Source organism: Pochonia chlamydosporia, chromosome 1, assembly GCF_001653235.2.
Source record: "Pochonia chlamydosporia 170 chromosome 1, whole genome shotgun sequence".
Lineage (NCBI taxonomy): Eukaryota > Fungi > Ascomycota > Sordariomycetes > Hypocreales > Clavicipitaceae > Pochonia > Pochonia chlamydosporia.
The window spans coordinates 3,134,197-3,162,063 of record NC_035790.1 but is presented as its reverse complement, the minus strand read 5'-3'; the positions used below and the strand labels follow the sequence as shown (position 1 = coordinate 3,162,063).

The following is a 27,867-nucleotide window of genomic DNA, read 5'->3' as shown; positions in this document are numbered from 1 at the left end:
TCTCGAGATTTTGAGTCATCCATGACAAAGGACGAGTTGGAATCATTAACACCATCTTCCAACTGCCATGGCTGTGCTTGTATGTTGCTCTACCAACCACCAATTCTCGATTTCATCCTGCTTTCATCGAAAACCTGCAACAACATTTCTAACTGAGTTTCATTAGCGGAGGGCGATCTGGCTCAATGCCTCCGTCCTTGCGACACGACAGGCTCGTGCCTCGATTACTCGCTCGCGATTGTTGCCGGGATCTGTGACTCCGTTCCGTAGCTATGTCTCGACCTGTCCCCGACGGCAACAGGCCCAGCAATCACAATTCGACACCAGCTCCAACACCCCTAGCCTCCAGTCCTCCTTGGACTCTGCCGCTCGAACGAACCCACAGACACTTACCGAGAAGATTGTACAACTTCACGCAGATGGCCTCGGCCAAGGCAGGAGAGTCAGATCTGGGGACTATGTGATACTGCGGTTAGTCTAGCCCTGATCCGCCCACTGGACAATCGAGCTAACATCAGTTTGTTGCCAGACCTCACAAGAGTATGACCCACGACAACTCGTTCCCTGTAATTACTAAGTAAGCAGTTGGCTCGTCGTTGTAATAAGACACGAATTAATCTGTCTAGATTCATGGAAATGGGCGCCATCTCGGTCAGCGATAATCGCCAGGTTGTCATGGCGTAAGCTACCTCTTTCTCGCTTGGACCTTGGTATACATGTTTTTTGTCTAACGATCCCAGACTTGATCACGATGTGCAGAACGAATCTGAACAGAACCTGCGCAAATACCGTCTAATCGAGGAGTTCGCCAACAAGCATAGCATAGATTTCTGTATGCTCCCCGCGCCGAGGCGCAACTTGCCGAAGCAATCAGCTGACTTGGGGCAGATCCTGCTAAGACTGGAATTGGCCACCAAATAATGATCGAAGAAGGTTATGCATGGCCAGGAACACTTACAGGTATGTTGCTTGCATTCTTGCAGAAAAAAAAAGAAAGGAAAAAAAACCGTTTTCTTGCTGGCCACTCACACACTGGATAGTTGCCAGTGACAGCCATTCGACCATCTACGGAGGCATCGGCTGTCTGGGCACCGCCATTGTCCGCTCGGATGCAGCGAGTATTCTTGCGACCTCGACCATATTCTGGCAAGTCCCGCCGATTGCAAAAGTCACATTAACAGGCGTCTTGCCACCCGGCGTCACAGGCAAAGATGTCATCATTGCACTCTGCACCTTCCTCAAGTCCGATGTGCTCAACATGTGCGTCGAGTTCACGGGGTCTGAGCAGACTCTTGCAAGCATATCCGTTTCGGAAAGATTAACTATTGCGAATATGGCTTGCGAATGGGGGGCGCTATCAGGTTTGTGTCCTTTCTGGGCCGCGACTTTGCTGAGTAACTCACGTTGACTAGGACTCTTCCCCGTCGACAACACGCTTGTTTCCTGGTACCGTGCCAGAGCATCAGCCGCAGCAATCACTGATAGCCCTACTAAGTCTCGTCTAAATCATAAACGGATTGATGAGCTTCTAGAAAACTCTCCCGTAGCTGATCCTGGTGCTGTGTACGCGAAAGAATTTTATCTGAATCTGTAAGCAAGAGACGCACTTGTGTCGCTCACGCCCATTATTCTAACATAGCGCAGATCTACTCTTTCACCCTTCGTTGCCGGACCCAACTCGGTCAATGTCGCAAACCCTGTTGCGATGCTCGAGACTAAGAACATTGCTATTGACAAAGCCTATCTCTTGAGTTGCACCAATGGCAGGAGCACGGACTTTGCAGCTGCTGCTCGTGTCTTCCGCGAGGCTGGTACCGATGGCAAACCTGCCAAGATCCACCCCCGGGTCAAGCTCTATCTTGCGCCAGCGTCTATCGCCGAACAACGAATGTCGGAGGAAGCTGGTGACTGGCAGGTTCTTGTTCAATCTGGGGCCGAGCTTCTTCCCGCCGGCTGTGCTACTTGCATTGGCTTGGGCCGTGTGAGTATTCGAGACCCTCTGTTTATAATTAGATCTCAATGTTAATCGTTCGCTCAGGGCTTGCTGGAAGAAGGTGAGGTGGGCATATCGGCAAGCAACAGATCCTACAAAGGACGAATGGGTATTTCCGCTGAGCTTTTACTCCTGTTTGAAGTGGCACTGACTCGTTGGTTTAGGCAGCCCCAAGGCATTGTGTTATCTCGCCAGCCCCGAGGTGGTTGCCGCTAGTGCTATCAAAGGCGAGATCGCTTCCCCTGGGTGGTACTTGAAGCCTGATGGCGTTGAGAAGGTTATTGTTGGCGAGGGCACCGGTGATTTTGTAGCTGATAAGGCTCGTTCTACTGGAGATGCTTTTGAAAAGCTCATTGGCGAGATGGAGAGCATGATCAGCGCCGCTGAAGGCACCGCCGAGGCAACAGCAAGCCCAACGGCTACTGGAGACGAGGTCTTGACGGATGTTCTACCAGGCTTCCCCGAGAAAATCGAGGGCGAGATTGTTTTCTGTAAGCCATTGGTCAGTGCTCGCAAGATGAGTTGTTCGCTAACCGCAACAGGCGACAACGATAGCATCAATACTGATGGTATCTATCCCGGACGCTATACATACCAGGATGGCATGACGACAGAGCAAATGGCCGAGGTGTGCATGGAGAACTACGATACTAATTTCCGCAATATTATTCGACCAAATGATGTACTGGTAGCCGGGTATACTTTCGGCTCTGGGTCGTCTAGGGAACAGGCTGCTACTTCTATCCTGGCTAACAAGATTCCTCTCGTTGTTGCCGGCAGCTTTAGCTCCATCTTTAGCCGCAATAGTAAGCACCCTTGGCAATATGTTATTTCACTATGAGACACTAATTTATGGAATAATACAGGTATTAACAATGCCCTTCTTGGGCTTGAAATGCCAAAACTGGTCGAGCGGCTTCGTGAAGCGTATAAGAATGATGCAGAGAAGCCTCTGACTCGTCGAACGGGCTGGAAGCTGCTGTGGGATGTCCGCCGGTCTCAGGTTACTATTACGGAGCAGGATGGCACCTCCTGGGTGCAAAAGGTGGGCGAGATGCCTCCCAATGTCCAGGAAATCATCGCCAAGGGAGGCATTGTGAAGTGGGTGCAGTCTACTCTCCAGTCTTGAGTGGGAAGTTCGGAGCTTTGGAGTCCATTATATCCGAGACACGGCGCCCGCTTGCCAGCGATGTGGTGTCTACACGGCCGCCCTTTTTTTTTTCTGTGCGGCGGCATCACGAGCCCGGTTCGGTAAAGCTTCAACAGTCTGTTGTCGGTGCTTCTCATCGAGCGTTAGACCAGCCTGAGGTGATCCGGTGGAAGGAGGGTCATATGTGAGGACATTTGGCGACGGCCTGTGCTGTTCATTGTCCTTGGCCGTTAAAACAATGCCAGCCCCCGTCCGCTCTCCCAGAGTCATAAGGGGCAGATTAGTAGTTGGGTCGGTGACGACCAGCGAACATCGGCTGTTGTAAAGTAGAACTATTTCATCGCCAAGAGGAATACTAGACGAGAATAGTTGTGTGCTTTAACTTGTGTATTCTCTTTCTGTAGGAGTGGTGGTTCAAGTTGTTCTGGCGTGCATATGTGGCTTAGAGGAGCTCAGGTACGCTCCATTGTCCTACTCCGTACATCCAACTACATCAAACTCGTTTGATCGCCCACGCATCATCAAATGGAATTGACTGTTCCTTCAGGCCACAACAACTTGAAGTCGAACATCTGCCACCATGAATGAAGCCTCAGCTATTTGTGAGCCAACACAAACCAAGGCTGCTCCGAACCGTCTCAATCTTACACAGTCCCCGCGCCCTCCAGAGCCCTCTGCTCCATCTGGATCTGCTGCAACGAGACGGGACGAATAACCTCTCCCGAAAGCATCAGGCATTGAATTGCATCACCGTGAGACACGATGGCAGCTTCATCCAGCCATTCCTCAGCCACATCAAGTCTCCAACCGTCCTGCTGATGTACGACGGCTTCCCAAGCCCGGAGTACAGATGGCTCCATGGTCAACTTCCACGTGCCTCTCCAAGAAATCACGGCTTTCTGCATCCGTCGAAACGCCTGGTACTTGAAGAGCGCCGCCAACCCCTTTCTCCCGTTCCAAATCTCCATCGTTGCCAGCCGTGGCATCTTCATGGCCGCCTTCGCCGCGGCCCGAAGCAGAACCCCAATATAGGTCGCCTCCTCTTCGTCAGGCACGAGTAATTCTGAAGTGAGCACAAGCGATGTTAGGTTTGGCCACGCCCAAGAGGGTTCCGCGTCGAAAAAATGAGCGGCATCTACCAGGAAGGATGCTGCGAGGTGCTCAAGCTCAAGGCTGGCGAAGGCCATCATCCTGCTGACAGACCGGCTTGGCCTGCGATGAGCATCGCACTGCATCCAGTCAAAGGGCCAACCGTGGGATACCTGCAGGGTGACCGGGTACTGCTGATTAAAGTTTTCAAAGACGACAAGTCTCTTGAGATTCGTGTTGCGTTTTCGGAGAGAGTCGAAGAGAACTCGTAAATCTGTGACGGATGAGAAGTGTCAGACAGCAGACATCAAGCGAAGCACTCCAGGTCTGCGACAATTCAATGCATCAATACAATGTCAACTGGGTACTCACCCAGGTCTGTGTACATCTGCACGGCGCCCCATTCCCTCCAGGGCTCGTAATGGAGCTGCTGTAGTCTGGGGAAACGGGCAATCATGCAGGCAAGCGACTGCGGCTTCCATCTCCTGCGGTTCTGCTGCCGGAGAAGGAGACTGGTTACCGCCGGGACCGATGGCAGCTGATTCCACCATTCGAGCTCCACCTCTTGACTTTCAAACGGTCCCTCGTCCATGATATCGTGGAAAATTTTATAGAAGGCCCTTGGAGGCGGAGCGGAGTGTCGAAAACCAGCAACCCAGCCATGTTGAGGATCATGGTGGACCTGTTTTGCCGTGGTGGTCTGCTCTATCCCACCGGCACGGCAACGTCGTCTATCAGAAGGGGAATAATCAGGCAGAAAGGTCAGGTACTTGAACCAATGTTCCGAGTCACTGGGCGAGTGGATACTAATATCAAGTGTTAGATCGCGGCGGCCGTGTTCCCAGGTGCTGAGAACAGAGAATAAAGTCTCGAAAGAAGCGGTGATGGGACAGTGGTCCGTATCGGTGATGATGAGGGCCTTTATCCTTTCGTCGGTCGTTAAATAGAAAGGCGCGCACGTGGAGCAATCGTAGTTATCAAGTTCCAGGCAGAACCAGATGTAGCCGACAAGAGCCCGGTTGCGATGAATCATGGAGCCGAAATCAACAGTGCGCGATGGTGTCAGCTTGATTCGTGCAAAGTTGTACGGCTCGAGTTCTATTTGCCACTCTCGAGAGACCGTGGCCAGATGACTCAGTGGACAGCCGTCTTGGGCTAGGGCTTCATAGATGAGAAGCCGGATTTCTGCTGGCAGGCTAGCCCATGTTGAGTCCCATTGCTTATTGCTAGATGATTTTGAACACATTGTGTGATGTTATGGGCCGGGAGTGGTGATGATTTCGAGTAATGTGTATGTACTAGTGCCGGGTTGGAATAGGCGTCAGGTTGGAAATTCAACGGGTGAGTGATCTTGTGGCATTATTGCAACAAGAATGAAATTTAGCGACATGGATGGGCCGGATGAAAGAGATGGGCCGGGTTTATATAAAACTGTCTACATGTTCGATTCTAACATGAAGTTTCTACGTATAGTTTCTTAGCTAGTCCGCCGGCGAAATTGTCAAGTAGTGCGGTGATTCTCTTTAAGGTTACATGATAGATATTGTGGTTAACCTGGCTACATGTAGTGCTGAACTTACGTGGCAAGCTTCAATGTCGAGCGAGTTTGAGTCTGGTCAAGGTTTAATGTTGATGCTGTATCTGTATTGACAACCTACAGTGAGACTTTAAAAGTTTGTCAAATCTCCAATTTAACAGAGTTTGAGGGCCCTAAGACAGAAGCATAATTAATGTACCGCTAGTTGTATAGACTAGGAGGCAAAGTATGTGTATGCTTTTTTGTATGCATTGTTCCCGGTGTAAGTGGCGGGTTCAATTTAGTTGAGCTGGTTGTGGCTTAGTGGCTTGGAAGACTGCAGGTACAGAGACATGGGATTACTGAATTAACTCTTTTCGCCATCTAGATGCTATGCATGCATGGATGTGACCCCAGTGTGGTGGCAAGCAACCGGGGCTGAACTATTCAGGCTATGCTGTTGTGTTCATCGCGGAACCAGTCCAGGCGTGACAAGATGCATGTGGCCAATTCCGAAAGATTAGAACAGATGATAGGCACAAGAATATACAGTAGCACTGTTCGCATACCATGGCTTCCATAACCCCAACATTGAAATATTTACAATATTCACCAACCCCATCCCACAAGTCCACCACTCAAACGTGTCCCATTGAAACACCCGCAATACCATTCCAGCTCCCCGCCTCTCAAACTCGCACCTCTCAAACACCCACACCCACAACAAATACCTCCAAAGTCTGCATCCTTTCCACCTCCATAAGCCTCAACTCATGGAAACAGAAATCTCGAGTCCCAAAACCCAACTAGTACGGCCCGTCGATGCACGCATACGCCGCCGCACCAATGTTCCCCCACCCTGCCGAATCGACATGTCGACTCCCATTATCATTGTCATTGCAGTGGAGAGCGCATCCCGCATCCGTAAAAAGACGGAAATTATACGGCCCAGTGGACTTGACCGACACGAGGCTCGTCTGAAAGAAGCTCGGCAGCTGGCAGCATTCTTGGTATGGGCAAGTAAATGATTGGCAGGTGCCTTGAAAGTTGGCCCTCGTGCAGCCATACACGGTCATGCCAGACTGGGCATGAACCATGAGACATAGGGAGAGCAGCAAAAGCGCTGTCTTGAAAATGTTGGAAATCATGGTGGATAATTGATGGAGTATTTGATACTGTAGTGAGTTGTGTCGATCATTTTGCAACGCAAGAGAAGCTCTCTTCTTTATATGTTTCCTGACGTTGCATCTTGTCTTGGAGTCGGACGAAAGATAACCCAGTACGAAATACGTACGGCTACATCTTCTCAGCCAGCGTCAAATTTGTGCCTGTCAGCATTACAGAGCTGTGGCCGTGTGGACGGTGAATCTACGCTCCGATTTGCACCTTGGCACAGGCTACAATGGGTCAGATCGTCGTGTGCTTCACTTGTTCTGCGTGCGATCTGCAGCAAGGCAGACCAGTCCAGCCCAGAGCGACATTCAGCTGCGGCAGTTCAAGGCTGCTCAAGTAGTCTGGTTGCTATTTTTGGCCGGCAGTGACGCAACCTAAATTTCTGGTTGGGCAAGGCTTTAATTTGTCTGGGACCAGTTAAATCGGGCAGATGCGCCTCCATTCCAGCTGACCGGCAATTGAGGGAGTTGCGAAAATAAAGGGTATTTGCTCACAATATTTTTAGGTGCTATACACATTTCAATTCGAGTCTGGAATACTAGTTGGCTCTCATGTACTGAATCCTAGGTAGGTGCTGCTTCTTTCTCGTGGCTAGCTGCATGTGCTGCGAGACTACACACGTACGCAAATGGTCGCATGGAAGCCAGTCTACTTGAGTCCCTAGGTATTATCTCAGCACCGCCAGAGGAGCCCAACTGTGACAACTCGTCTTTGTTCAAACATAAATACACAACCGACGTGCCCCGCGTAGCTGCGTAGGCTGCCAAAAATGCCTCCGCCACAGCACCCCGTACTCCCCGTATTCCAGCATCAAGGTCAACGGGCAGATCAACCCTATTCTTACCATCCAATCGACCCCCAATCAGCCCCCAATATCTTGGCCTAATACATCAAATGCATACAACTAAGCATAAACGGAATCTTCATCGCCCCGCGAGTGAATGGTCATGATTCTTCAACATCTACCAAACCCCAGCGCCAAAATTGCCTTATACTGTATTACGTACATCCCACCTCCATGCCGCCCTCTTCAAGCTACTGCAGTCAGTACTTTGTAGAACAATGCAAATCCCTCCAGCTAATAACACAGCGTAACTTTTACACAGCCCACATTTACTTCTTCGCCTTTCCTCTACCTTTCCCTTTACTCTTAGGTTTGTCGTCGTCGTCATCATCACCTGCCGCTTTGGCTGCCTTCTTGGCAGGCTTCTTCTTGGGCTGTTTAATATACTTGTCCTTCTTGAGATCAATCTCATCATCGTCAACGTCCGGCGCTTCAGCCGCTTGTCCGTCGTCTTCCTCTTCGATTGCCTCCTCCAAGTCAGGCGCATCCTTTGTCTGCTTCTTGGGAGCAACGACACTGCTAGCCTTCATAAACGGAACCGGGTGGTTCATCGAGTTATACCTAGTTAAACATGTCAGATACTACTACTTCCCAACATCATAAAACGTCCAACTTACGTTCTGGTGAAAGCCGCCTTGGTCTTGGTTTCAATGGAAACCTTTTCCTCATTCATCGGTCCAACACCAAGCTCCTGGATGGCGTCGAAATCCTCTCTCGTGAGGAAATAGCTGTCCATGAGCTCAATCACCTCAGGTACCGCATCATTGCCTTCGCTTTCCAGCCGGTTCACAAGTTGCTTCCACAGAACAGGCAAGTACTGCTGCCGCACTTCGTTGTGATCGCCAGAAGACTTGAGACGCATGTGCGAGTGAATTTCGCGGATATATCTCCCCAGTTTGCCCTGCTTGCTATAGTTGCCCAGCCAGGATGTAAAGTTTGAGCCGATGAGCTGCCCAGAGATGAAACTTGCCGGGCGGACTGTGCTGAATATCGCGTGAGTAGGCATCAGGCTCCAGTGCTGTTGCGGTCCGTGAATCATGCGATCAACGAGATCACCGTCGCTGATACTCTCCGCTGCCTGGTCGAAAAGCTCAAGGGCTTTCAGCTTTTCTTCTCGCTTGTTATATCCCTTCCCATTCAACATCATCGGTTTGGTCCGTAAATAGTTCTCTTGGATCATGAGGAAGCTGAATTCGTGATCGTTGAAATACAGCTCAATCTTATCATTCAGAGTAGCCTTGCTCGCTGGTGCAAAGAGGCCGCCTCCAAGCATCTTTTGGCAAATATCCCAAGGCTTCAGCACCACATGCTTCTCCCAGGCTTTCGTCATGGCTTTGCCCTGATCGTAGTTCATCGTCGTTTGGTCGAGTTTCGCCGTCGAAATCATGTTGATAATCTGTCGAATATCCTTGTTGCTGCCCTCAATCAAGGCGTCGACAACTGGTGGAGGCAGCCTGAGGCCCTCGCGATGGCAAATGGTCATAATCCGCGATCGCACTTGATCAACCGTAGGTCGGTTGAATCTTATGTCGAAAGCGACGTGGTCAAATGGCTTCATCTTGGGCAGTCGACGTTCGTTGCAAATGAGAATCAACGGAACTTCTGTCTTCTTGCAAAACTTGGCCAGGGCACCAACACCACCGCGGTCACCAGCAGACATGCCATCCACCTCGTCCATGACGAGAACAATCTTCTTCTTTGCCGCATCAACCGATTTTCCATCGCCTGCAAAGTATCCCAACAGTGACGTGTTGTTCATGACATCGCTCACGCCGTTCTCGACCAACTTCTTGCTCCTCACATCACTTGCGTTGCTCTCCAGTACATCATAGCCTTCCAACTTGGCTGCCAGGTGAGCGGCCGTAGTTTTACCAATTCCAGGTGGCCCAGAAATGATAATGGCTCGCTCTCCGCCTAAACCATCTGCTCCTCGACGCTGAAAGTTGTACTTTTTAGCCTTGGGCCAATTCCGAAGCCAAGCTTGAATCTTTTCCACCTGTGCTTTGTTGCCACAAATGTGACTCAGCTGAGTCGGGGCATACTTTGATGTGAGGAGTTGGGCGGCTTGAGCGGGAAGAGGTTGAGATGATGGTGCAACGCCTCGAGCACTGGCGGCTTTCTGAGCCGTCTTGGCAGCTTCTGCTTTGCGTTTCTTCTCCTCTGCTTCCATTTCCGCAATCTGCTGCTTCACCTTGTCCTCTTCGGCCTTTTTCTTCTCCTGAGCCTTCTGTGCTCCTTTGCCGGTACCACCATAGGCGGGCAGCTTCCGAATCAGATCAAAGAGGCCATTTTCGTCAATCGTCTTGATGCCATGGGACTTAATTTTGGCTAGTTTGCTAGGCCCGGCGTCATCACCGAGAACAACAAAACTAGTCTTGCTGCTGGGCTGGCCAGTCACTTTCCCTCCATAGCGCTTGACGAGTGCTTGGGCTTCGTCTCGCCCTATCGTCTGCAAGACACCCGTGAAGACAAACGACAATCCAGAGAGGCACTCCTCCGCACCATCTGGGATGTCGGCGGTGCCCATGGGTTGGGCTGATGCATTCCCACCTCCAGCAGCCGCCTTTCTCCAATCAAACTTGGCATTGGGGTCCTTCGGGGGAGGTGTCGGGGGTCTGACAGTGGCCACGCTATCCAGGATGTCTTGGATTTGCGCATCTTCAGGTTCGTCTGCCTTTTTCGCTCGGGGTGCACGAGGTTTCGCCGCGGTTGGCTTCTTCCGAGGCAGCTCTTCCTCTTCCTCCTCATCTGACTCTTGCACAGGGGACTTGCGCTTCCTACTAGCTGTGGAAGCGGCGCGATTGCCCCCTTGGGTGACTGTGTCTGGTACAGCTTGGCCGCGAGAGGCGACCCGTTTGGCCCTTGGCAGCACCTCTTCTTCGGACTCTTCGTCAGCGTAGTCGTCATTTTTGCGCTTGCTTCGACCCTTGGCATCGGCGGCGAAAATGTCGTCCCCGTCTTCCTCCGCGTCATCCATATATGCGTCGTCATCGTCATCAAGATGGTGTTTCTTGTAAGAGGTGGTCGGCTTCTTTTTCGGTGGTGAACCATTTTGTACCACTGGCTCTGATTTGGGGACTGGTTGTTTGTTTCGTGGACTGGATCTCACGGGCATTTCATCCTTTACTTGTGCTTTCGAACTTGCCTTTTTTGGTGTCGAATTCTTGGGGTCTGTAGTCTTCTTGGATGAAGCAAAGTAGTCGTCCGCGGATATAGCAACTCCTTGAGGTTCCGAAGTACTGCAACAAGGTCAATTTCATGAGAAAAAAGAAGCACCTCAGCACATAAACGTACGTCTTTTTCTTCTTGGGTGCCGCCTTTACGGCCGGCTTGGTTTCCCTGGGTCCAAGTTAGTGGCATGTCAAGCATGGGCCAACGTTCGGTGACCTACACAGCTTCCTCTTCATCGCTATCCTCGACAACTTTTCGGCTTTCTGTACCCAGTGTTAGATGTAAAACCGTCAAGTGCAATTGGGGGCAGTCTCACTTGATCGCTTCCCTTTCAGTGTATCTTCACTCTTGGGTGGTGCTGGTTTAGGAGCCGCACCACCCTTTGCGGTAAAGAAGGATCGAATATCAGGCATATCGCGGTGCGACGGAATGAGAAAAAATTGCCAATGTCGACCAAAGCTCAACCAAATGGCATAAGCACCCTTCTTATGGTCATTGGGCAGTGCTGCCTTGCGAATGAGCGCCGTGATGTCCAGGCAGTCGATTGAGAAGCAGCATGGAAATTGTCCAGTGACGTGCACAATTGCTCCACTAGCGGACGCGCGAAGCTGACGCGAAGTGCGTGACCTCTGCTTAATTGGCAAAGCTCCTTCCTCGCTCGCAGTGGGGGCCTGAAATTTCTGGCCACAACCAATGGCCGCCTAAACTCAGTCGCACGGCCCAGAAAGATTTTGGAGCTCTGGTGCAGTGAGACCGCGACGGAGAAAGCAGGTGGACAACGTCTGTCCACAACCAATTCCAACAATGGCGGCTGCCAACTCATCATCGTTTCTCAATGCCTTCCAAGGGCTGAGAATTTGCGCCTCGGCGCCCCTGCGGCAGATTCGAGCCCCTATTGCACGGCAATCATGGACCCTCGAAGCTGCCAAACGACTCCAAAACGTTCGACCCTTTTCCACCACACCCGCCGTCTTTGGAACATGGCTGGAACCAAGTTTAAACAGAAAGAAGAAGATGGCCAAGGGCCGGCCGCGAGTGGCTACCGGAGGGTCGACAAAGGGCACCACTGTCATTTGGGGGGATTACGGCCTGCGAATGATTGACCATCACCGAAGAATCAGCGCAAAGCAATTGAAGATGGCAGAGGACACAATCAAGGTTCGACTCCGTGGCGAAAAGTATCGATTATACAAGAGGAAGTGCTGCAATGTTGGTGTGTACGTCAGCGGTAACGAGGTAAGCAGAAAATATTAATGCTCCACGAAGCACTGGTGTTCTAACGGTGTTGCAGATGCGTATGGGTAAGGGTAAAGGTTCCTTTGACCACTGGGCGACCAGAATGGCCGTGAGCCAAGTTCTTTTCGAGATCAAGGGGCGAATTCACGAGCAAATTGTGAGGGATGCGTTCCGTCTGGCTGGAAACAAGCTGCCTGGTAAGTATCCATGCTTGCAATATACTCCGCTGTCCCTAATTACATGCACACGGCTAACAGCATGCAGGCCAGTGGGAATTTGTCAAGAAGGGCGATGCACCGATGGTTGGAATAACAAAACTGGATGGAGTCACTTTAGAGGAATTGAAGCGGCCGAGGAGAGAAATCGCGCCTGCAGAGCTTCTCCAGGCTTCGTCCCCTACACCCGTCACCGAAGCCGGCAGCACATCTGAGGCTGCTCGTTCGCCATGAAGTCTAGCACGATACAACCATAGCATTGTATAACACCGATGAGACATGTAATATAGAATTGTATATAGGTTGAACGATATTGTTCCGACCAAGTGGACTGCAGTCTGTCATGTATCCTGCAATGTGTCACATGTTTCCCAAGTATTTAAGAAATGAACATCCACGAAATACGCATCTAACTACTTACTTGCAGATGGATTACCCGCCTAAGTTTAAAATTAGGTGCAATCTATGAATGTGATACTTGACACAATTCTTTCAGACGGCAATCATGTCCAGGCCACACGGTCACAGTAGACCCCTGTCGGTACGTACCTCCACCACAACCACTTGCATCCCACCAACCTGCACTTAACGCGCCAACGCGTCTTCCACCTCGACAAGCTTCACTCCCAATCCACACATCACCCATTGCCGCACACCAACCGCAACAATGGCCCTCATAGTCGACAAGCATCGACCGCGATCACTCGACGCTCTCACATACCACCCAGAGCTATCAGATCGTCTCCAATCATTGGTAGGAACCCTTTCTGCCTCCTCCGCCAAACCCATCCCGAAAACCATCTACTCACACTCCCCAGGCACAAAGCGGTGACTTCCCCCATCTCCTCGTCTACGGCCCTTCAGGCGCCGGCAAAAAGACCCGAATCGTCGCCACCCTCAAAGAACTATACGGCCCGGGCGTAGAGAAGATCAAAATCGACTCCCGTGTCTTCCAAACCACCAGCAACCGTAAGCTCGAATTCAACATTGTCGCATCAGTATACCACCTCGAAATCACACCCTCCGACGTAGGCAACTATGACAGAGTCGTCGTGCAAGATCTCCTCAAGGAGGTCGCGCAAACACAACAGGTAGACCAGTCGGCGAGGCAGCGGTTCAAAGTCGTCGTTATCAATGAGGCGGACCAACTCACGCGGGATGCGCAGGCGGCGCTCCGTCGAACAATGGAGAAGTACTCCCCCAACTTGCGGCTCATTCTTCTCGCCAACTCGACGGCGAATATCATCGCGCCGATTCGGTCGAGAACCCTGCTCGTGAGGGTGGCGGCGCCTACGCACCAGGAGATTTGCGATGTGTTGGCTGTGTCGGCTAAGAAGGAGGGATGGGAGGTGGTCAAGGGGTTGCATGAGAGGATCGCGGTGGAGAGTGGGAGGAATCTGAGGAGAGCGCTGTTGATGTACGAGGCTGTTCATGCGCAAAAGTAGGTCTTCTTGGATGTACTGCTTTTATCGAGAGTTCTTGCTAACTGGTGGGAACAGTGAGAAAGTGTCGGAAAATACGCCCATTCCTCCAGCAGATTGGGAGGCTTTGATCGGACAGATTGCCAAGGAAATCATGGATGAACACACTCCTGCTCAGATTCTGCAGGTCCGCGCCAAGTTCTACGATTTACTGACGCATTGTATCCCGCCGACGACGATTCTCAAAACCCTCACGTTCAAGCTACTCACGCTGATTGACGATGGTCTCAAGGGCGAAGTGATTCAGTGGTCGGCGTTTTACGAGCATCGCATCAAGACGGGGACAAAGGTGATTTTCCATCTGGAGGCGTTTGTGGCCAAATTTATGCGTATTCTTGAAATGTATCTCATGAGTATGGAGATGTGATGCTATCATGGGGTTTAGCTGGCGTTTGGGGGCATTTAATGAAAATAAAATGTTTGATATTGTTCCAATGCGGGTGGCATGTCTTGTCTTGTTTATGTTATAGCTATGCTGGGGATGCTCATGAATTGGCTGGTATTGTCCTGGCTGAAGGCGGTTTCGGGAAATTCCAAGTGTAACATTGATTACAACAAGGTTAGTAAACTGCTTACAGAGCTCGTTGTGAAGTTCTCGGGGTTCTTCATACCCACCCGAACCATGTTTAGCTCCACGTCAAGTACATCGAGACCAGTTTGTACGATGTGGTTTGCTGTGTTTGTATGCACAAGTCCCCCCCCCCCCCCCCCCCCCCCGCGGGGCTGGAACCGCATAAGCATTAACATTCTGCTCTAACCGTCCTACCAAGAAGACTATTCATGCAAGTATGTTCCTAGGGTTGTCGATTCGAGCTAGACTGGAATACCCGTGTCTAACAACGATTAAATCCGATATCTGGGGAGCGGTCGCTTCGCCCAGGGGTTGTGGGTAAATTGGCAGCGGAGGACTCGGATGCCTGTTAAACAAACCCTTTATCCGGCCCAACGGATGTAAAATATTATTGCATGTGCCAATGCCCTGTCTCGAAATTTCAGTCCACTGCTGTTATCAACAACAATTATTTGATACATATGTTGAAATTGCGGTGCAGGTCTATTACATAAGGTTGAGGTTAAAGGCCAGATTAGGTTGGGCGACTCAATCGGCTGGTCACGGCACTTCCACGACCCATCAGCAAAGACAACTGGTTAGTACCGGCAATCCAGGTGTACTCATCAGGTCGGAAATGTCCAGCATCAGTGGCGTGGAGCAGGTGATGACAAGATCGGCATTTTCAGTGTCATATAGGGCAGAAGTGGCGACAATGGTGATGAAGGTGTGTCAGTTTAGAATGCGGGGGTTCCAGCAAGTGCCATTTTCGATGGTGATAATTGAGGTCTTGGAGAGTCTGAATAAACTCTCTATGGCTACTCTCCGACAATTGGATGCGAAGATGGAGGGGTACTAGTTCGTGACATGGAAGCTCATTACATCAGTCAGACGCATTCCTGCAGTTTACATCTATTCTCCAGGTTACTTGGCGTCTGGGCGTGCGTAATGGCGGATGTCTTCGCGCAAAGCATTGCACCAGGTCCCCCCTTTCGGGTTTAGGTCAATCATGTTTGAAAATCGTAGTCAAAAAAGATCAATGAAAGTTAGCTTCAACTTTCTAGTCCGTGGCTAATTGGCCTGGCTGTACAAGTATTGTAGGAAGTTAGTGATGTTGCAGACAGACGTTAACTGCGACAGCTTGAGGCAAGGTTGACATCAGCAACACCAAACGTCGGTCGAGTATGCTTCACAATAACCTCCAGCTGGACAACAAATCATGTTCTATGGCACTTGGAAAGAACAGCTCGGACAATAAAATACATAGTCGCAAGTGAATTGTTTCGATTCCAACTAGTAGCAAATTGGGGTCTGACCCTTGATGTTTGGTCAAGGACGGCTCAGGCTGGTGCAAAAAGCCGTTTTGGCAAAAGGCCGCATACAGGGCCTGGCGAATGAGGTGGGTAGGGTTGAGAATGCCGATTGTGACCATCTGCCAGGGCCCTAGCTAGCATTTGATGAAGTTTCCCTGGTTACATGCAACAACAGAGTGGAGAGGTGCCAATTGATCCATCCAGCTGCGATTTTGTGGTTGAAGTACTCCGTGCAGAGTAACTGTGGGTTGGAACCTGGAACCCGCATGTTACCACGGCTGGATGCAGGTCAGATATTTTAAAATATGTCGTTCGTCCGCCTGTAAGAGTCGGTTAAAGGCGAGTGTTTGTTTTTGAGATGGTCTGCAACATGCAAAATCGTTTGGATAAAGAACAGTCGGGAAGCTGTTAGTCCCAGCTAGAGAAACAAGCATTAGTACTACGTTTGTCCTTTGATAAATACTCAAGTACTAAGCCCCCGTACGGTCAGGTTTGAAGACAAGATCAGCAGACTGGAGCAAGGTGGTTATGCAGGCAGGGTGAACGGGCATGTTGCGTTGTCTCATCTCATTCTCGTGTAACAAGGCACAAGTAATTATAAACATCAGGTCAGCCACGAAGAAGTTCAATCCGCCCAGCTAACCGACATTGAATGTGAAAGACTCGGAATGAATGAATTGCATGTTGTCATAATTTGTCTAGGCAGGTTTCTTCTTCCGGGAGCGATTTTGCCAATCGGCCGGCTCCTTCCTTTGCTGGGCGAGGCAAGGCAAGGCTGGAGAATATTGAGGCAGGCAGGACCCCGGATCTGAAAGAACCAGACCCCGGCAGGACCAGAGGGACAACCAGGCTCCAGACTTGACTGTTATTACAGGAAAGTCCGCCCAGGTTCCGTCCTCGGTCTCAAAGTCGTGGCCGAATCTGCGCCATATGTTATCAACTCCATTCAATGTTGGACTCGACAGGTTATAACCGACCTCCCGGTTGGCACTGAGGCAAAATCGCGCCATGTCATTTCTTGCATGAAGACAACGGCTCCCAATATGAGCCAAGACGCACCCGCCCATCCGTCCGATCTGGGTCCGACACTGACGATGCAATTTGCTGGATGCAGACAGGCACAGAACATGGAAGGATGCATCCACCTTGGCTCGAAAATAGCCGTGGCAATTTGGCGCATGGATTGGGCTGCAGGAAGCGAGGGCTCGGGGAAAAGGAATGTGTGCCAGAAGGGTTTAGCGGATTCGACCAGAGCAGGTCAAACGTAGCTTGGCGGACGCCCGGTCTGGTTTTTGGGAGGCTCGAAAGCGCAAGTGGCGCTGGGTTGCAACTGCCCTGTGTGATCCATGTCAAGTATTTTGATGTCTCCACACGGACAGGGACATCTCGGTCAGTCAACGGTTTCACTTTTTCCTTGCTCACAAGAGTTGGTCGTGGGAATTATTCTATCACGATGTTATGCAAAATTTCCAGTGATTCTAACATTCAAGCCTCCACCTAGTACGGGGTACACATTCACCACGATGTTCGCAGAAAGCACCACGAACATGAGCATTTGGGAGCAATTTCCACCAAGCTGAGAATCCCATGGTCATCAACCAAGCCACACACCCCATTTCGATCAAAGTCCTGATGTGACCCGCGGCGTGCAACTCTGCGCGACAGCCCTGTTCTCCAGTTCTCCTGTGCTCCGACTCCATGTTCCTATTACAACATCGTCGTGTGCCCGACAAGGTGGATGTTGATTTGCAGCTGGGTGAGACAGGATTGGACGGCAATGGTAGGTTACGGAGCACCTGGTCACGACAGCTCGCAGGCAAGCTCCGGTGCTCACTTCCACTCGCCCACCCGAAGCCAACTGACCCGACTAGATGCCGTCTTGGTCGACATCCTCCGCAACCGCAATGTACCAGACACAGCGAGGAGGCAAGGGACCATGGATTGTGGATCATGAACTACCAAGGGAGTGGTTGTTGAGGAAGATGGCACGTCTGGACAGCATGAGCAAGAAAGGGACATTGAAGCAACCAGACTCAATGTCCGCACCTAGTCGCCGCCCCTCCTTGGGAAACCCAAATACATAAAAGATTCCTTTACCCCAGGAGCAAGATCTACTTCCCCTCCTCTTGTTGGATCTTCCTTCTTGCTCATTTTCCTATTTCCAACAATTCTTCTCCTCTAATTAGCGAACGAGGATATATTCAAATCACTTTTACAAGCGACAGCCACCTGGTTCGACCATTCAAGTTTGCTCTGCTTACTCACGACACATAAAAAACACGGACCCTTTCTCACAGCCGTACCCTTGTCGCAACGTCACGTCAAGTCGCTCCAGTCCCTCTGACATCCATCTGTCCAGTCCCTCAGCGACGGCAAGTGGCCCACACCAGCAAACTCTGGGCACTTGTCCAGCGGCAGTCCTCCCACTACAAAAAGAGCTACCCCGCACCCCTACAACTGGCCGACAAAGGCCATAATAGCACCAGACCAGACTTGACTCTCAATTTGTCTCTTTTGCTTCTGCACCTGTGCACGAGCCGACAAGAGCAAGGCTTTCCATCACCTTTAATTACTCTTATTCCTACGGCAACGGGACTTTTCACAATGGCTGAGGAGCAAAAAATCCCAAAGGTCGCCGAGGCGCACCAAGTCGACACATTCCGTAAGTGAAGCAACCAAACTTGGGAGAAAAGAATCAAGCACAAAATTTCCAAATTGCTTACCCAGAATGTGGCCGCTCACTAACACACCATTTTTCTACAGACCCGCCTGAGAAGATGCTCGCAAGTACGCAATTGCCCCCAGTGCCTCCTTGTTCAACATGAAAGTGCGCAGCATTGAATGCAATGTTGAATCTTGCCCATCCACAACCCCACATTGAGACCCCCCCTCGACCACCACATTGCTCGTCACTCCCCCACGTAGCAGATGACGAGAGCAGGGCGCTGGATGAAACCATGGCTTGATCAATTTTATTGCGCCTCTACGAGTAAAGTGCTCTATTTTTTGCATTGTCCAGCTGCTGACTCGAAGTTTTTTTTTTTTTCGTCTTCTGCAGAACATCCTAGCAAACCCCACCTTTCCAGTAAGTTGAAGTCCTTTTCCCTACCACAGCGGCCGGGCTTTGGTGCACCGCCGGCCATACGGCTCTTCGGCCCTTGGAGCAGCGAACAGGGGCGCTTTACCCGAGTGAACCACATTCCGCTCGCCCGTCCAGCCGGGCTGCCTGATGTCGAGTGCGCGTGCGCTGACCATGAGTTCCATAATGAATTGCAGGCCTCGAAGAATACCAAACTCTCTACAAGGAGTCCATCACCAACCCCGACAAGTTTTGGGGAGAGCGCGCCAGAGAACTACTCTCATGGTACCGCGACTTCGAAACCGTTTCTAGCGGCACCTTGACTGACGGCGATGTCAAGTGGTTCCCTGAGGGTCAACTCAACGCTTCTTACAACTTGATCGATCGACATGCCTTCAAGGACCCGGACCGTGTTGCCATCATCTACGAGGCCGACGAGCCCCAGGATGGCCGCAATGTCACCTACAGCGAGCTGTTGCGCCAGGTCTCCAAGTGCGCCTGGTCATTGAAGCAGATGGGCATCCGCAAGGGTGACACTGTTGCTATTTACCTACCTATGATTCCCGAGGCCATTGTCGCCATCCTGGCCTGTGTGCGTATCGGTGCCGTTCACTCCGTTGTCTTTGCCGGTTTCTCTGCCGACTCTCTGCGAGACCGTGTCATTGACGCTCGCTCACGCGTTGTCATTACCACTGATGAGGGCAAGCGTGGCGGCAAGCTCATTGGCACCAAGAAGATTGTCGACGATGCTCTCAAGCAGTGCCCTGACGTCACCAATGTTCTCGTTTTCAAGCGCACTGGCGCCGATGTGCCCATGCAGGCCGGCCGCGATGTCTGGTGGCACGAGGAGCTCGAGAAGTGGCCCAGCTACATTGCCCCCGAGGTCATGAACTCTGAGGACCCTCTCTTCCTGCTCTACACCTCCGGTTCCACCGGCAAGCCCAAGGGCGTCTTGCACACCACTGCTGGCTACTTGCTGGGAGCCGCCCTCACCGGCAAGTATGTCTTTGACATTCATGATGGTGATCGTTACTTCTGCGGCGGCGACGTTGGTTGGATCACTGGCCACACCTATGTCGTCTACGCCCCTCTCTTGCTCGGTGTCTCTACCGTTGTGTTTGAGGGCACACCCGCATACCCCAACTTCTCACGATACTGGGACATTATCGAGAAGCACAAGGTCACTCAGTTCTACGTCGCCCCCACCGCTCTGCGATTGCTGAAGCGTGCTGGCGATGAGCATGTCAAGGGTGACATGAAGCACCTGCGTGTCTTGGGTTCCGTTGGTGAGCCCATTGCCGCCGAGGTGTGGAAGTGGTACTTCGAGGTTGTTGGCAAGGAGGAAGCTCACGTTGTCGACGTAAGTGGATATACATGGGGTTTTAACTGAATTCCTGAAGACGTACTGACAGCTCTTGTAGACATACTGGCAGACTGAGACTGGCTCCAACGTCATCACTCCTCTCGCCGGAATCAGCCCTACCAAGCCCGGTAGCGCTTCATTCCCCTTCTTCGGCATTGAGCCCGTCATTATCGATCCCGTCTCCGGCGAAGAGATTCACGGTAACGATGTCGAGGGTGTTCTTGCCTTTAAGCAGCCCTGGCCCAGCATGACCCGTACCGTGTACGGAGCCCACAAGCGATACATGGACACTTATCTCAACGTTTACAAGGGCTACTACGTATGTTTTTGAACCTTTGATGGGATCTCTGTGAGATACGTCTTACTGACATTTGCTAGTTCACCGGTGACGGTGCCGGCCGTGACCACGAAGGCTTCTACTGGATTCGCGGCCGAGTCGACGATGTCGTCAACGTCTCAGGCCACCGTCTCTCCACCGCCGAAATCGAAGCCGCCCTCATCGAGCACCACGCCGTTGCTGAAGCCGCTGTCGTCGGCGTTGCCGATGAACTCACTGGCCAGGCTGTTAACGCCTTTGTCGCTGTCAAGGATGGCAACGAGATCAACGATGCTCTTCGCAAGGAATTCGTCATGCAAGTCCGCAAGAGCATTGGCCCCTTTGCCGCCCCCAAGGCTATTTATGTGGTTCCCGATCTGCCCAAGACCCGAAGTGGCAAGATTATGAGAAGAATTTTGAGAAAGATTCTGGCTGGTGAGGAGGATCAGCTTGGCGATATTACTACCGTATGTTTTCTGTGCCCATGCATACGTGACTCTTCGTTTATATTCGAAATCGTATGCTAACCCATGTCTCAGTTGTCCGATCCCTCGATCGTCGATAGAATCATCCAGACCGTCCACGAAGCCAAGGGCAAATAAAGTACAAGAAAAAGAATGGAAAGTCACGCAAGCAATGAAAAATGTTGACGGAGTAATGTTAAAGTTGATACCACCTGTGTGAACGACATGTTGGAATAGGAGATAGCCTAGTAGGATTTTGGTTATGAATACTCGTTTGAATGCCAGTTGGTTGCCTTGTGCGTGATGTGTAGTCTTGACAAAATCAATACCTCGAGGATGATGCATCTACGCTGTAACCCGTGATAACAGACTATCACGCGGCTTCGTGAACCGAATTTAGAAATACGCTTGAATTGTCTCACTTGGCTACCGTTTGGGACAGTTTTACTGGCGACGTAGCAAACATAATGGCACTGCACATGTATCATGTGTTGATGTAGAATACCCTAGACATGGTCAGTCCGGCGAAACTTCTGTTGGTACACGTCAGATGCAAGGTCATCGGGAACTACTGGGGATAAGGAGATGGAATGATGTGGAAGGATGTTGCAGGGAAGCGAATGATACGTGATATTGTCGAGAGGTCAAGGGGAACACTGTGGACTATTGGCCTTCATCCTTGTGGGCTAGAGATCACTTGGAAGACGAAGCTTTGGTGTCTGGAAAATTGAGAATACCCTAGACTCTAGCGGTTGGTGGCAAGGAACACGACACTGACTTCAGCTTGTCGGTCTCCCCATATTGCCAGGTTGACATCAAAATTGTCTCTGCAGGCTGATGGGATCAATAGAGTTAGAGTTTAGCATTGTGGCTAAAACACCGACGGCGAGATCACTCGAATGATGGAACAGGTTTGGCCTTGGCTGCGGTCTTGGCATCTTGGTGGCAATGGCAGGCAAAGTGATGGAAAACACGCAAACACGGGTTCGTGCGCGGAGACAATTGAAGTGCAGGCAGCTTGCTTGTGAGACGTCCCAGATTCAGTCAATACTGGCGCTCGGGCGGGAATCTGGTCGGGAATGTCGACTCCGAGGCAACAGACCTGACAGGTCTGTTTGCACCAGACTGCAAAGTTGGCCCCACCAATAGAAGACGGAGTGCAGAATATTGAGTTCGTGCGGGATGCACTCCGTAGATGGGCATTTGACGGCCCGAGTTTCTGGAGCCATTACCAACGTTTTTTTTATTCTCTCCAAATGACCCGGTACAGCACATGATGAGATGGCAATACATTGTTTGTGGCTGGTAGTTATTGGACCATGATTTGACACATCGGACTGCATTACTGCACTGCACTGTACGGTAGTGCGTATGCAGGAAGCGTCAAGTCTTGAAGGCCAAGAGGAGCATTTGAGGGTGAGCGTCGCCATGTGTGGCCGGTCCGGAGCCGCTGCTATGGTATATGTTGCACTGGACAGAGTATGGGTTGGCGCCATTTTGGTGGGCGGGAGATCGAGATGGCATCTAAAACTGGTTATGGCGCTTGATGAGACGCTGTGGAGTGCAATTGCTTCGCAACGGATTCTAGTAACAGACAGAATGCTAGGATGAAAATTGTTAGTGAGAGCCCGTGACCTGGCGGTCAATGGACCGGAATAACGCTGACGTATGCGTATACACATCTGATATGGGGACCGACTGTTGAAGACGTTTGTGACCTGTGCCATGACAGCGACACCTGAAGCGAACATTGATGAACTTGTCGTTGTTCGTGTCACCCTCCAAGCGTCCAAGATTGCAACCATATATGTACAGTAAAGTTGAACCCTGGTCCCGGACTGAGACTGGCTCGGTATCGATGAGGCGGATTGGTTGCGGGCATGGGCATGGGCATGGGCAAAAAGAGTGGGCGTTGACTGGGCGGCTGCAAGAGTGCATTATATCGAAAAGAATGCGGATTCAAGATGCTGTGCCAGATGCTGTGCCAGAAGACTGGGGCAATTACTGGGCAACATCTGTCATTTTCGTTCGAAGCAGGATTTGTGAGGTATATATTTAGTTGAGGCGCATGACACGACCTGAGAAAAAACATAGGGGGATGTTTGGTAAGATGGAATAGATGGCGAGTTCATACCAGGCACTCATCCGTCGTGCTGTATCACCAGAAAGAGCCTCCGTCAGCCAACGGTTCACGTAAGCTGCAGCCAACAAGAGACAGAGACTCAAGCAGACAAGGGAGAGTCTGGTCTGGTGAAATATGGAAAGACAGGCTGGGGAGCAGGAGCAGGAGCATCATCGTATCGCATTTTGAGGCGCACCTGCCGCGTGGCCATGCCCACCATTGCCCACAGCCCCGCTCTTTTTCCACCAGCCAAGCCTCAATCGGCTCCAAGGGCTCCAATGGCTCGCAGTTTTGCCGTAGTGCACCGAATCAGCAGCGTGCAAAGCAGGAGCGACCGAAGCAGCAACAGCGCCAAAGCGTTGGCGTGCTTGGCCAACTTTAGCACTCTGAGGCAACTGGTCCCTCCGAGCCACTGCCACTGGCACTCAACTGGCATGGATCAATTTGGGCACTGGCTCTGCATCTGACACTCGACATGGACCAGACTAGCACTGCCTCTCCCTGCCTCTCCGTCCAGACCATCACGACAACAAATGATTCCTAATTGTTCCCTCCTCAACCGACATTTCGCTCTCTCAATACCGGAAGCCTCCCAACTGTGTCGCTTGGATTGCCGTTCTCTCTCCGCCGCATAGCTATTGCCTATCTCGCTGTTGCACACCGCCCGCGAACCCGACAGTTTATCCATTCTTTGCGTCGAGCCGAGCCTATTATACAGCCAAACCGTCTTCCGAACAGCGGCAAAATACACCAACACCCACTTCCACGACGACACCGTCTTTGGCTTTTCACTCCCGGGCTTCCAGATTGTTTCCTAATCATATTAAACCCTCAATGAGCTGAATGTAGTACAATCCCGTGCGATCCGCTCCCACATCGAGCGACCTTTCGGTCTCGTCTCCGTCCACTTCCCGACCGAACCAAAATCATGGTTTCGCTACGGTCTCTTGCGGCGGCTGTTGCAGGCGTTGCCTTGCTTGCTCATTCATCGTTGGGTAAGCACAATTGTTGACTCACGTTGCGGCCGGACTCGTTTCGAAAGAGCCTGTCCTAAATTTATAGGAGTTCTCGCTAACACGACTCCAATCTCCCAGCACACTCCGTTAAGCGAAATCCTGTCAGCTACATTTCATTAGTTGAAGAACCTGTCATCAAGACACCATCACACCGCGTTCACGCATTTTCAAAATTCGATCTCATTTTCTCCTTGCATAATGGCCGACAAAAGGTTCGACTGGCTCTCGAACCAAACCACGACGTCCTCCACGAGGACTTTTCCATTACACACTTAAACGAGGACGGCTCAGTACGAGAAGTCAAGAAGATACCCCGTTCAGAAGACAAAGTGTACCGCGGAACCGCGTTTATCGAGCGCAAGGGTATTGAAGGATGGTCTCAAACGGGTTGGGCGCGGGTCTCAATTCACCAGGATGGTGAGAAGCCCATTTTCGATGGCGCATTTCGCATTGACGGAGACAACCACCACATCCTCCCACGATCCGAGTACCAATCCATGAGGGACGCAAAGGACCCGGTTGTTGATTCCACCACCGGAAACGATGTAATGGTTGTGTGGCGCGATTCCGATGTCATGAATGACGACGGCGAGCATTCCGAACTGAAGCGTGATGTCGCCGATTCGTCCAGATGCAATGCCGACACATTGGAGTTTAACAGCAAGTTCCGGCCGCAAGTAGATCAAGAAAGCCTCTCGTTTAGGTCCATGAACTTTGGATCTCTCTTTGGCCGTCAGATTGACGACGGCGGGAGCGGCGGTACGGGCCTCAATCTGCTCAACTCGATTGGGTCGACAGCCGGCTGTCCGACCACGAAAAAGGTTGCTCTTGTTGGCATTGTGACCGACTGCAACTACTTTTCGGCATTCAACAGCACCAGCGCGGTCAAGAAGCAAATCATTAGCAACGTAAACAAGGCGTCCGAAGTTTACGAAAGCACCTTCAAGATCTCACTGGCTATCAAGAACCTAACCGTCATTGACCGCGGATGTACGGGCTCTACGCCTGCCAATACGCCGTGGAACGTTAAATGCAGTGATGACGTTACCATCAACGATCGCCTAAACACATTTTCCAAGTGGCGAGGCGAGTCCAAGGACGAAAACGCATACTGGACGCTGTTCACAACCTGTGCCACGCAGACAGCCGTGGGACTGGCCTGGCGAGGCATGCTGTGCAGAACTGGCGGTACCAACCAGGACGGCAGCGGTCGTAACGAGACAGTGGCCGCCACAAACGTTGTCGTCAAGGCCGATACCGAGTGGCAGATATTTGCCCACGAAACAGGACACACGTTTGGAGCCGTTCATGACTGCGTGCAGCAGACGTGCCCAGCCAGCTCAAGCTCTCAGGCTTGCTGCCCGCTCAGCAGAAGCCAGTGCGATGCCGGCGGCAAATACATCATGAACCCTTCGACAGGCAGCGGCATCACGGGGTTTTCACCCTGCAGCATTGGCAACATCTGCTCCGGCCTCAAGTCCAACCAGGTCAAGGGCAACTGCCTGACGGACAACAAAAACGTGCAAACAGACGTGGACATTGGCAGCCAGTGCGGCAACGGCATCGTGGAGTCGGGCGAAGACTGCGACTGCGGCGGTGAGGCAGGCTGCAAGGGGAACAAGTGCTGCGACCCCAAAACATGCAAGTTCACCAGCGGCTCCGTGTGTGATTCGGCAAACGAGGACTGTTGCACAGATCAATGCAAGTTTGCAGCGAGCGGCACCGTCTGCCGGCCCAGCACCGGCGAATGTGACGTTCAAGAAACGTGCCCTGGCAACAAGGCAGCATGTCCGGATGACAAGCACAAGAACGACGGCGACTCGTGCGGCAACGGCCTGCAATGCGCCTCTGGCCAATGTACATCGCGAGACCTGCAGTGCCAGCACATGGCCAACAGCCTGACGGGTCGCAACAACACCAAGGCCTGCCCCGACACGGAATGCACCCTGGCCTGCACATCGCCAGATCTCCCGTCCAACCAGTGCGTCACATACAACCAGTACTTTGTAGACGGGACAAGCTGCGGCGCCGGCGGACACTGCTCCAGCGGCAGCTGCCAGGGCAGTTCGACCCTCAAGGAGATTGGGCAGTGGATCGACAACCACAAGGCCATCTTCATCCCCATCGTCTCCGTGGTAGGACTCCTCGTCGTCATCGCCATCATAAGCTGTATATCCAGCAGCATCCGTCGCCGCATGTTCAGACGGCGCGCGAAGAAACAAGCCCGTCCAGAAATGAACAACTGGCCTGCCACATCACAGGCGCAGCAGCAATGGCGCGGCGGCAGCAACAACAACCAGCCAAGACCATGGAATCAACAACAGCCTACAGAGTCATCGGGTGCTCTGTTCCCCGATCCTAACAACCATCCGCCTCAACAAAGCGGCTTCTATGACCCGCCGCCGTATCCTCCCCCGCCCGCAAACTGGGGAAACCAAGGCAGAACAATGCGCTACATGTAGGATGTAGTGTAGGGGTGATTTCTTGAATAAGCATTAATGGCGTTGGATAAATCGTACATAGCATACAATACAACTATATATCTTTCTTTCCATCTCAGCTCCTCATCTCCTCCCCTTATCTCGCTCCTTGCCCGCATGTCCATGTCCATGCCCATGACCGTGCTTCTTCTCCTCAAACCCGCACAACATAGCCATGAATCGTAACCTCTGACCCGGCACACTCTAGAATACACAATCAGTACTCATCTCACAAAATATCAAACGTACTACAGGAAACATACATCACCCATGCTCTGCGCATACATCATCAACTGCTCAGGATTATCCAGCACCGACAACGCAAACCCCCGTCTTTCCCGATCCTCAAACGGCTCAGTCTTGACACTACGATCGTCAGTACAGCAGAGTGCCACGTGATGGGCTGACGGACCCTCTTCCAAGGCGGATGTCGTCGGTTTCAAGCTCCTTGTAGGGATTCTTGCCGCGGGCTTGGCGGTCGCGCATTTCGGGTGTGTATTCGGACATTGGGCCAGTTTCATGGGAAAGATGGATGGTGTCAAGTATGTATGTACAAAGTAGAGTTGATGTGGTGCGTGAGGTTGGTGGAACTAACTCTACCCCACATCTCAGTCACATCTCACATTACTCTGTGTTCTGTCCCTGCTGCACGGTACAACTCACTCGTTTCATCGCATGGACATTACACTCATCGACTACTACGCATGTTGACAAATTAAAACATATCCAATTCTCATTCGCCAGTCGCCCATGGTATAATACACTCCTCGGCCCGTTTCCTGCGCCGAAGGCTTACAAAAGAGACCAGCACATACTATATGCGTCCAAGTATAAAACAACAAAAATTCGACAAATGCACACCATCCCCTCCCCCGATCGAATGAATGCTGCCAGGTCCGCCTGCGCCCACCGTCTTGCCAATGTCCAATTGACGTGAAATGACAAAAAATGAATAATAAAAAGGATGCCGACATTCGAATACTCCGTCCTCTAATCCCCTCATTTTCATCGTCCGAGACCCTTGATATATAATTTCCCCGCATCCTTCTTTGACTTCATCGTTTTTCTGTGACTCCAGATGTGTCCCAATGTAAAAGCCAACAGATCATATACAAAAGAAACTTACTCTGCCCATTTTCTTTGACATGTATAGTCGGATGGGAAAGTTTGCTTTGACCCAACAGTCCATGAGAATGGGGGGAGTAAGAAGAAAAACTTCAAGTAGACATTAAAGCCAGGTCGTCCGTTTTGTTTGTTGATCTTGAGGCGTTTCCGCATACGCCTAAGTCTGGTTTT

General features: G+C 51.4%; 11 protein-coding genes across 11 annotated transcripts; 6 read left to right on the top strand and 5 right to left on the bottom strand.

Annotated features, from left to right (window-relative positions):
• Positions 1-67: 67 nt before the first annotated feature.
• On the top strand, positions 68-3,122 carry VFPPC_00805 (homoaconitase, mitochondrial precursor; the record flags this gene model as incomplete). Its single annotated transcript, XM_018280752.1, has 13 exons — positions 68-79; positions 167-471; positions 530-577; positions 627-680; positions 741-832; positions 889-960; positions 1,041-1,361; positions 1,413-1,590; positions 1,645-1,981; positions 2,039-2,102; positions 2,158-2,484; positions 2,536-2,799; positions 2,860-3,122. The coding sequence occupies 13 exons, from the start codon at positions 68-70 to the stop codon at positions 3,120-3,122; spliced, it is 2,337 nt and encodes a 778-aa protein (XP_018149059.1).
• Positions 3,123-3,787: 665 nt separating this feature from the next.
• Positions 3,788-5,478, bottom strand: VFPPC_15228 (hypothetical protein; the record flags this gene model as incomplete). Its single annotated transcript, XM_018292981.2, has 2 exons — positions 3,788-4,506; positions 4,605-5,478. 2 exons carry the CDS (start codon positions 5,476-5,478, stop codon positions 3,788-3,790), a joined length of 1,593 nt encoding a protein of 530 aa, XP_018149058.2.
• Positions 5,479-6,554: 1,076 nt separating this feature from the next.
• VFPPC_17367 (hypothetical protein) lies at positions 6,555-6,896 on the bottom strand (the record flags this gene model as incomplete). The annotated part of the gene is made up of 1 exon (XM_022429080.1): positions 6,555-6,896. One exon carries the CDS (start codon positions 6,894-6,896, stop codon positions 6,555-6,557), a length of 342 nt encoding a protein of 113 aa, XP_022285903.1.
• A 1,138-nt stretch (positions 6,897-8,034) lies between these two features.
• On the bottom strand, positions 8,035-11,349 carry VFPPC_00802 (chromosome transmission fidelity factor; the record flags this gene model as incomplete). Its single annotated transcript, XM_018280751.1, has 5 exons — positions 8,035-8,326; positions 8,383-11,004; positions 11,060-11,104; positions 11,157-11,199; positions 11,253-11,349. The coding sequence occupies 5 exons, from the start codon at positions 11,347-11,349 to the stop codon at positions 8,035-8,037; spliced, it is 3,099 nt and encodes a 1,032-aa protein (XP_018149057.1).
• Positions 11,350-11,740: 391 nt separating this feature from the next.
• On the top strand, positions 11,741-12,621 carry VFPPC_12899 (60S ribosomal protein L16 precursor; the record flags this gene model as incomplete). The annotated part of the gene is made up of 3 exons (XM_018290676.1): positions 11,741-12,172; positions 12,228-12,369; positions 12,437-12,621. 3 exons carry the CDS (start codon positions 11,741-11,743, stop codon positions 12,619-12,621), a joined length of 759 nt encoding a protein of 252 aa, XP_018149056.1.
• Positions 12,622-13,054: 433 nt separating this feature from the next.
• VFPPC_00801 (DNA polymerase III, delta subunit domain-containing protein) lies at positions 13,055-14,235 on the top strand (the record flags this gene model as incomplete). Its single annotated transcript, XM_018280750.1, has 3 exons — positions 13,055-13,141; positions 13,206-13,828; positions 13,887-14,235. 3 exons carry the CDS (start codon positions 13,055-13,057, stop codon positions 14,233-14,235), a joined length of 1,059 nt encoding a protein of 352 aa, XP_018149055.1.
• A 607-nt stretch (positions 14,236-14,842) lies between these two features.
• On the top strand, positions 14,843-15,277 carry VFPPC_17368 (hypothetical protein; the record flags this gene model as incomplete). Its single annotated transcript, XM_022429081.1, has 1 exon — positions 14,843-15,277. One exon carries the CDS (start codon positions 14,843-14,845, stop codon positions 15,275-15,277), a length of 435 nt encoding a protein of 144 aa, XP_022285902.1.
• A 1,152-nt stretch (positions 15,278-16,429) lies between these two features.
• On the bottom strand, positions 16,430-16,741 carry VFPPC_00800 (hypothetical protein; the record flags this gene model as incomplete). The annotated part of the gene is made up of 1 exon (XM_018280749.1): positions 16,430-16,741. One exon carries the CDS (start codon positions 16,739-16,741, stop codon positions 16,430-16,432), a length of 312 nt encoding a protein of 103 aa, XP_018149054.1.
• A 1,594-nt stretch (positions 16,742-18,335) lies between these two features.
• VFPPC_00799 (acetate--CoA ligase) lies at positions 18,336-21,091 on the top strand (the record flags this gene model as incomplete). The annotated part of the gene is made up of 6 exons (XM_018280748.1): positions 18,336-18,393; positions 18,495-18,518; positions 19,008-20,170; positions 20,232-20,492; positions 20,552-20,956; positions 21,029-21,091. The coding sequence occupies 6 exons, from the start codon at positions 18,336-18,338 to the stop codon at positions 21,089-21,091; spliced, it is 1,974 nt and encodes a 657-aa protein (XP_018149053.1).
• Positions 21,092-24,003: 2,912 nt separating this feature from the next.
• Positions 24,004-26,553, top strand: VFPPC_00798 (disintegrin-like metalloprotease; the record flags this gene model as incomplete). The annotated part of the gene is made up of 2 exons (XM_018280747.1): positions 24,004-24,070; positions 24,170-26,553. 2 exons carry the CDS (start codon positions 24,004-24,006, stop codon positions 26,551-26,553), a joined length of 2,451 nt encoding a protein of 816 aa, XP_018149052.1.
• A 102-nt stretch (positions 26,554-26,655) lies between these two features.
• Positions 26,656-27,057, bottom strand: VFPPC_15227 (hypothetical protein; the record flags this gene model as incomplete). The annotated part of the gene is made up of 3 exons (XM_018292980.1): positions 26,656-26,775; positions 26,835-26,937; positions 26,984-27,057. The coding sequence occupies 3 exons, from the start codon at positions 27,055-27,057 to the stop codon at positions 26,656-26,658; spliced, it is 297 nt and encodes a 98-aa protein (XP_018149051.1).
• Positions 27,058-27,867: the final 810 nt, after the last annotated feature.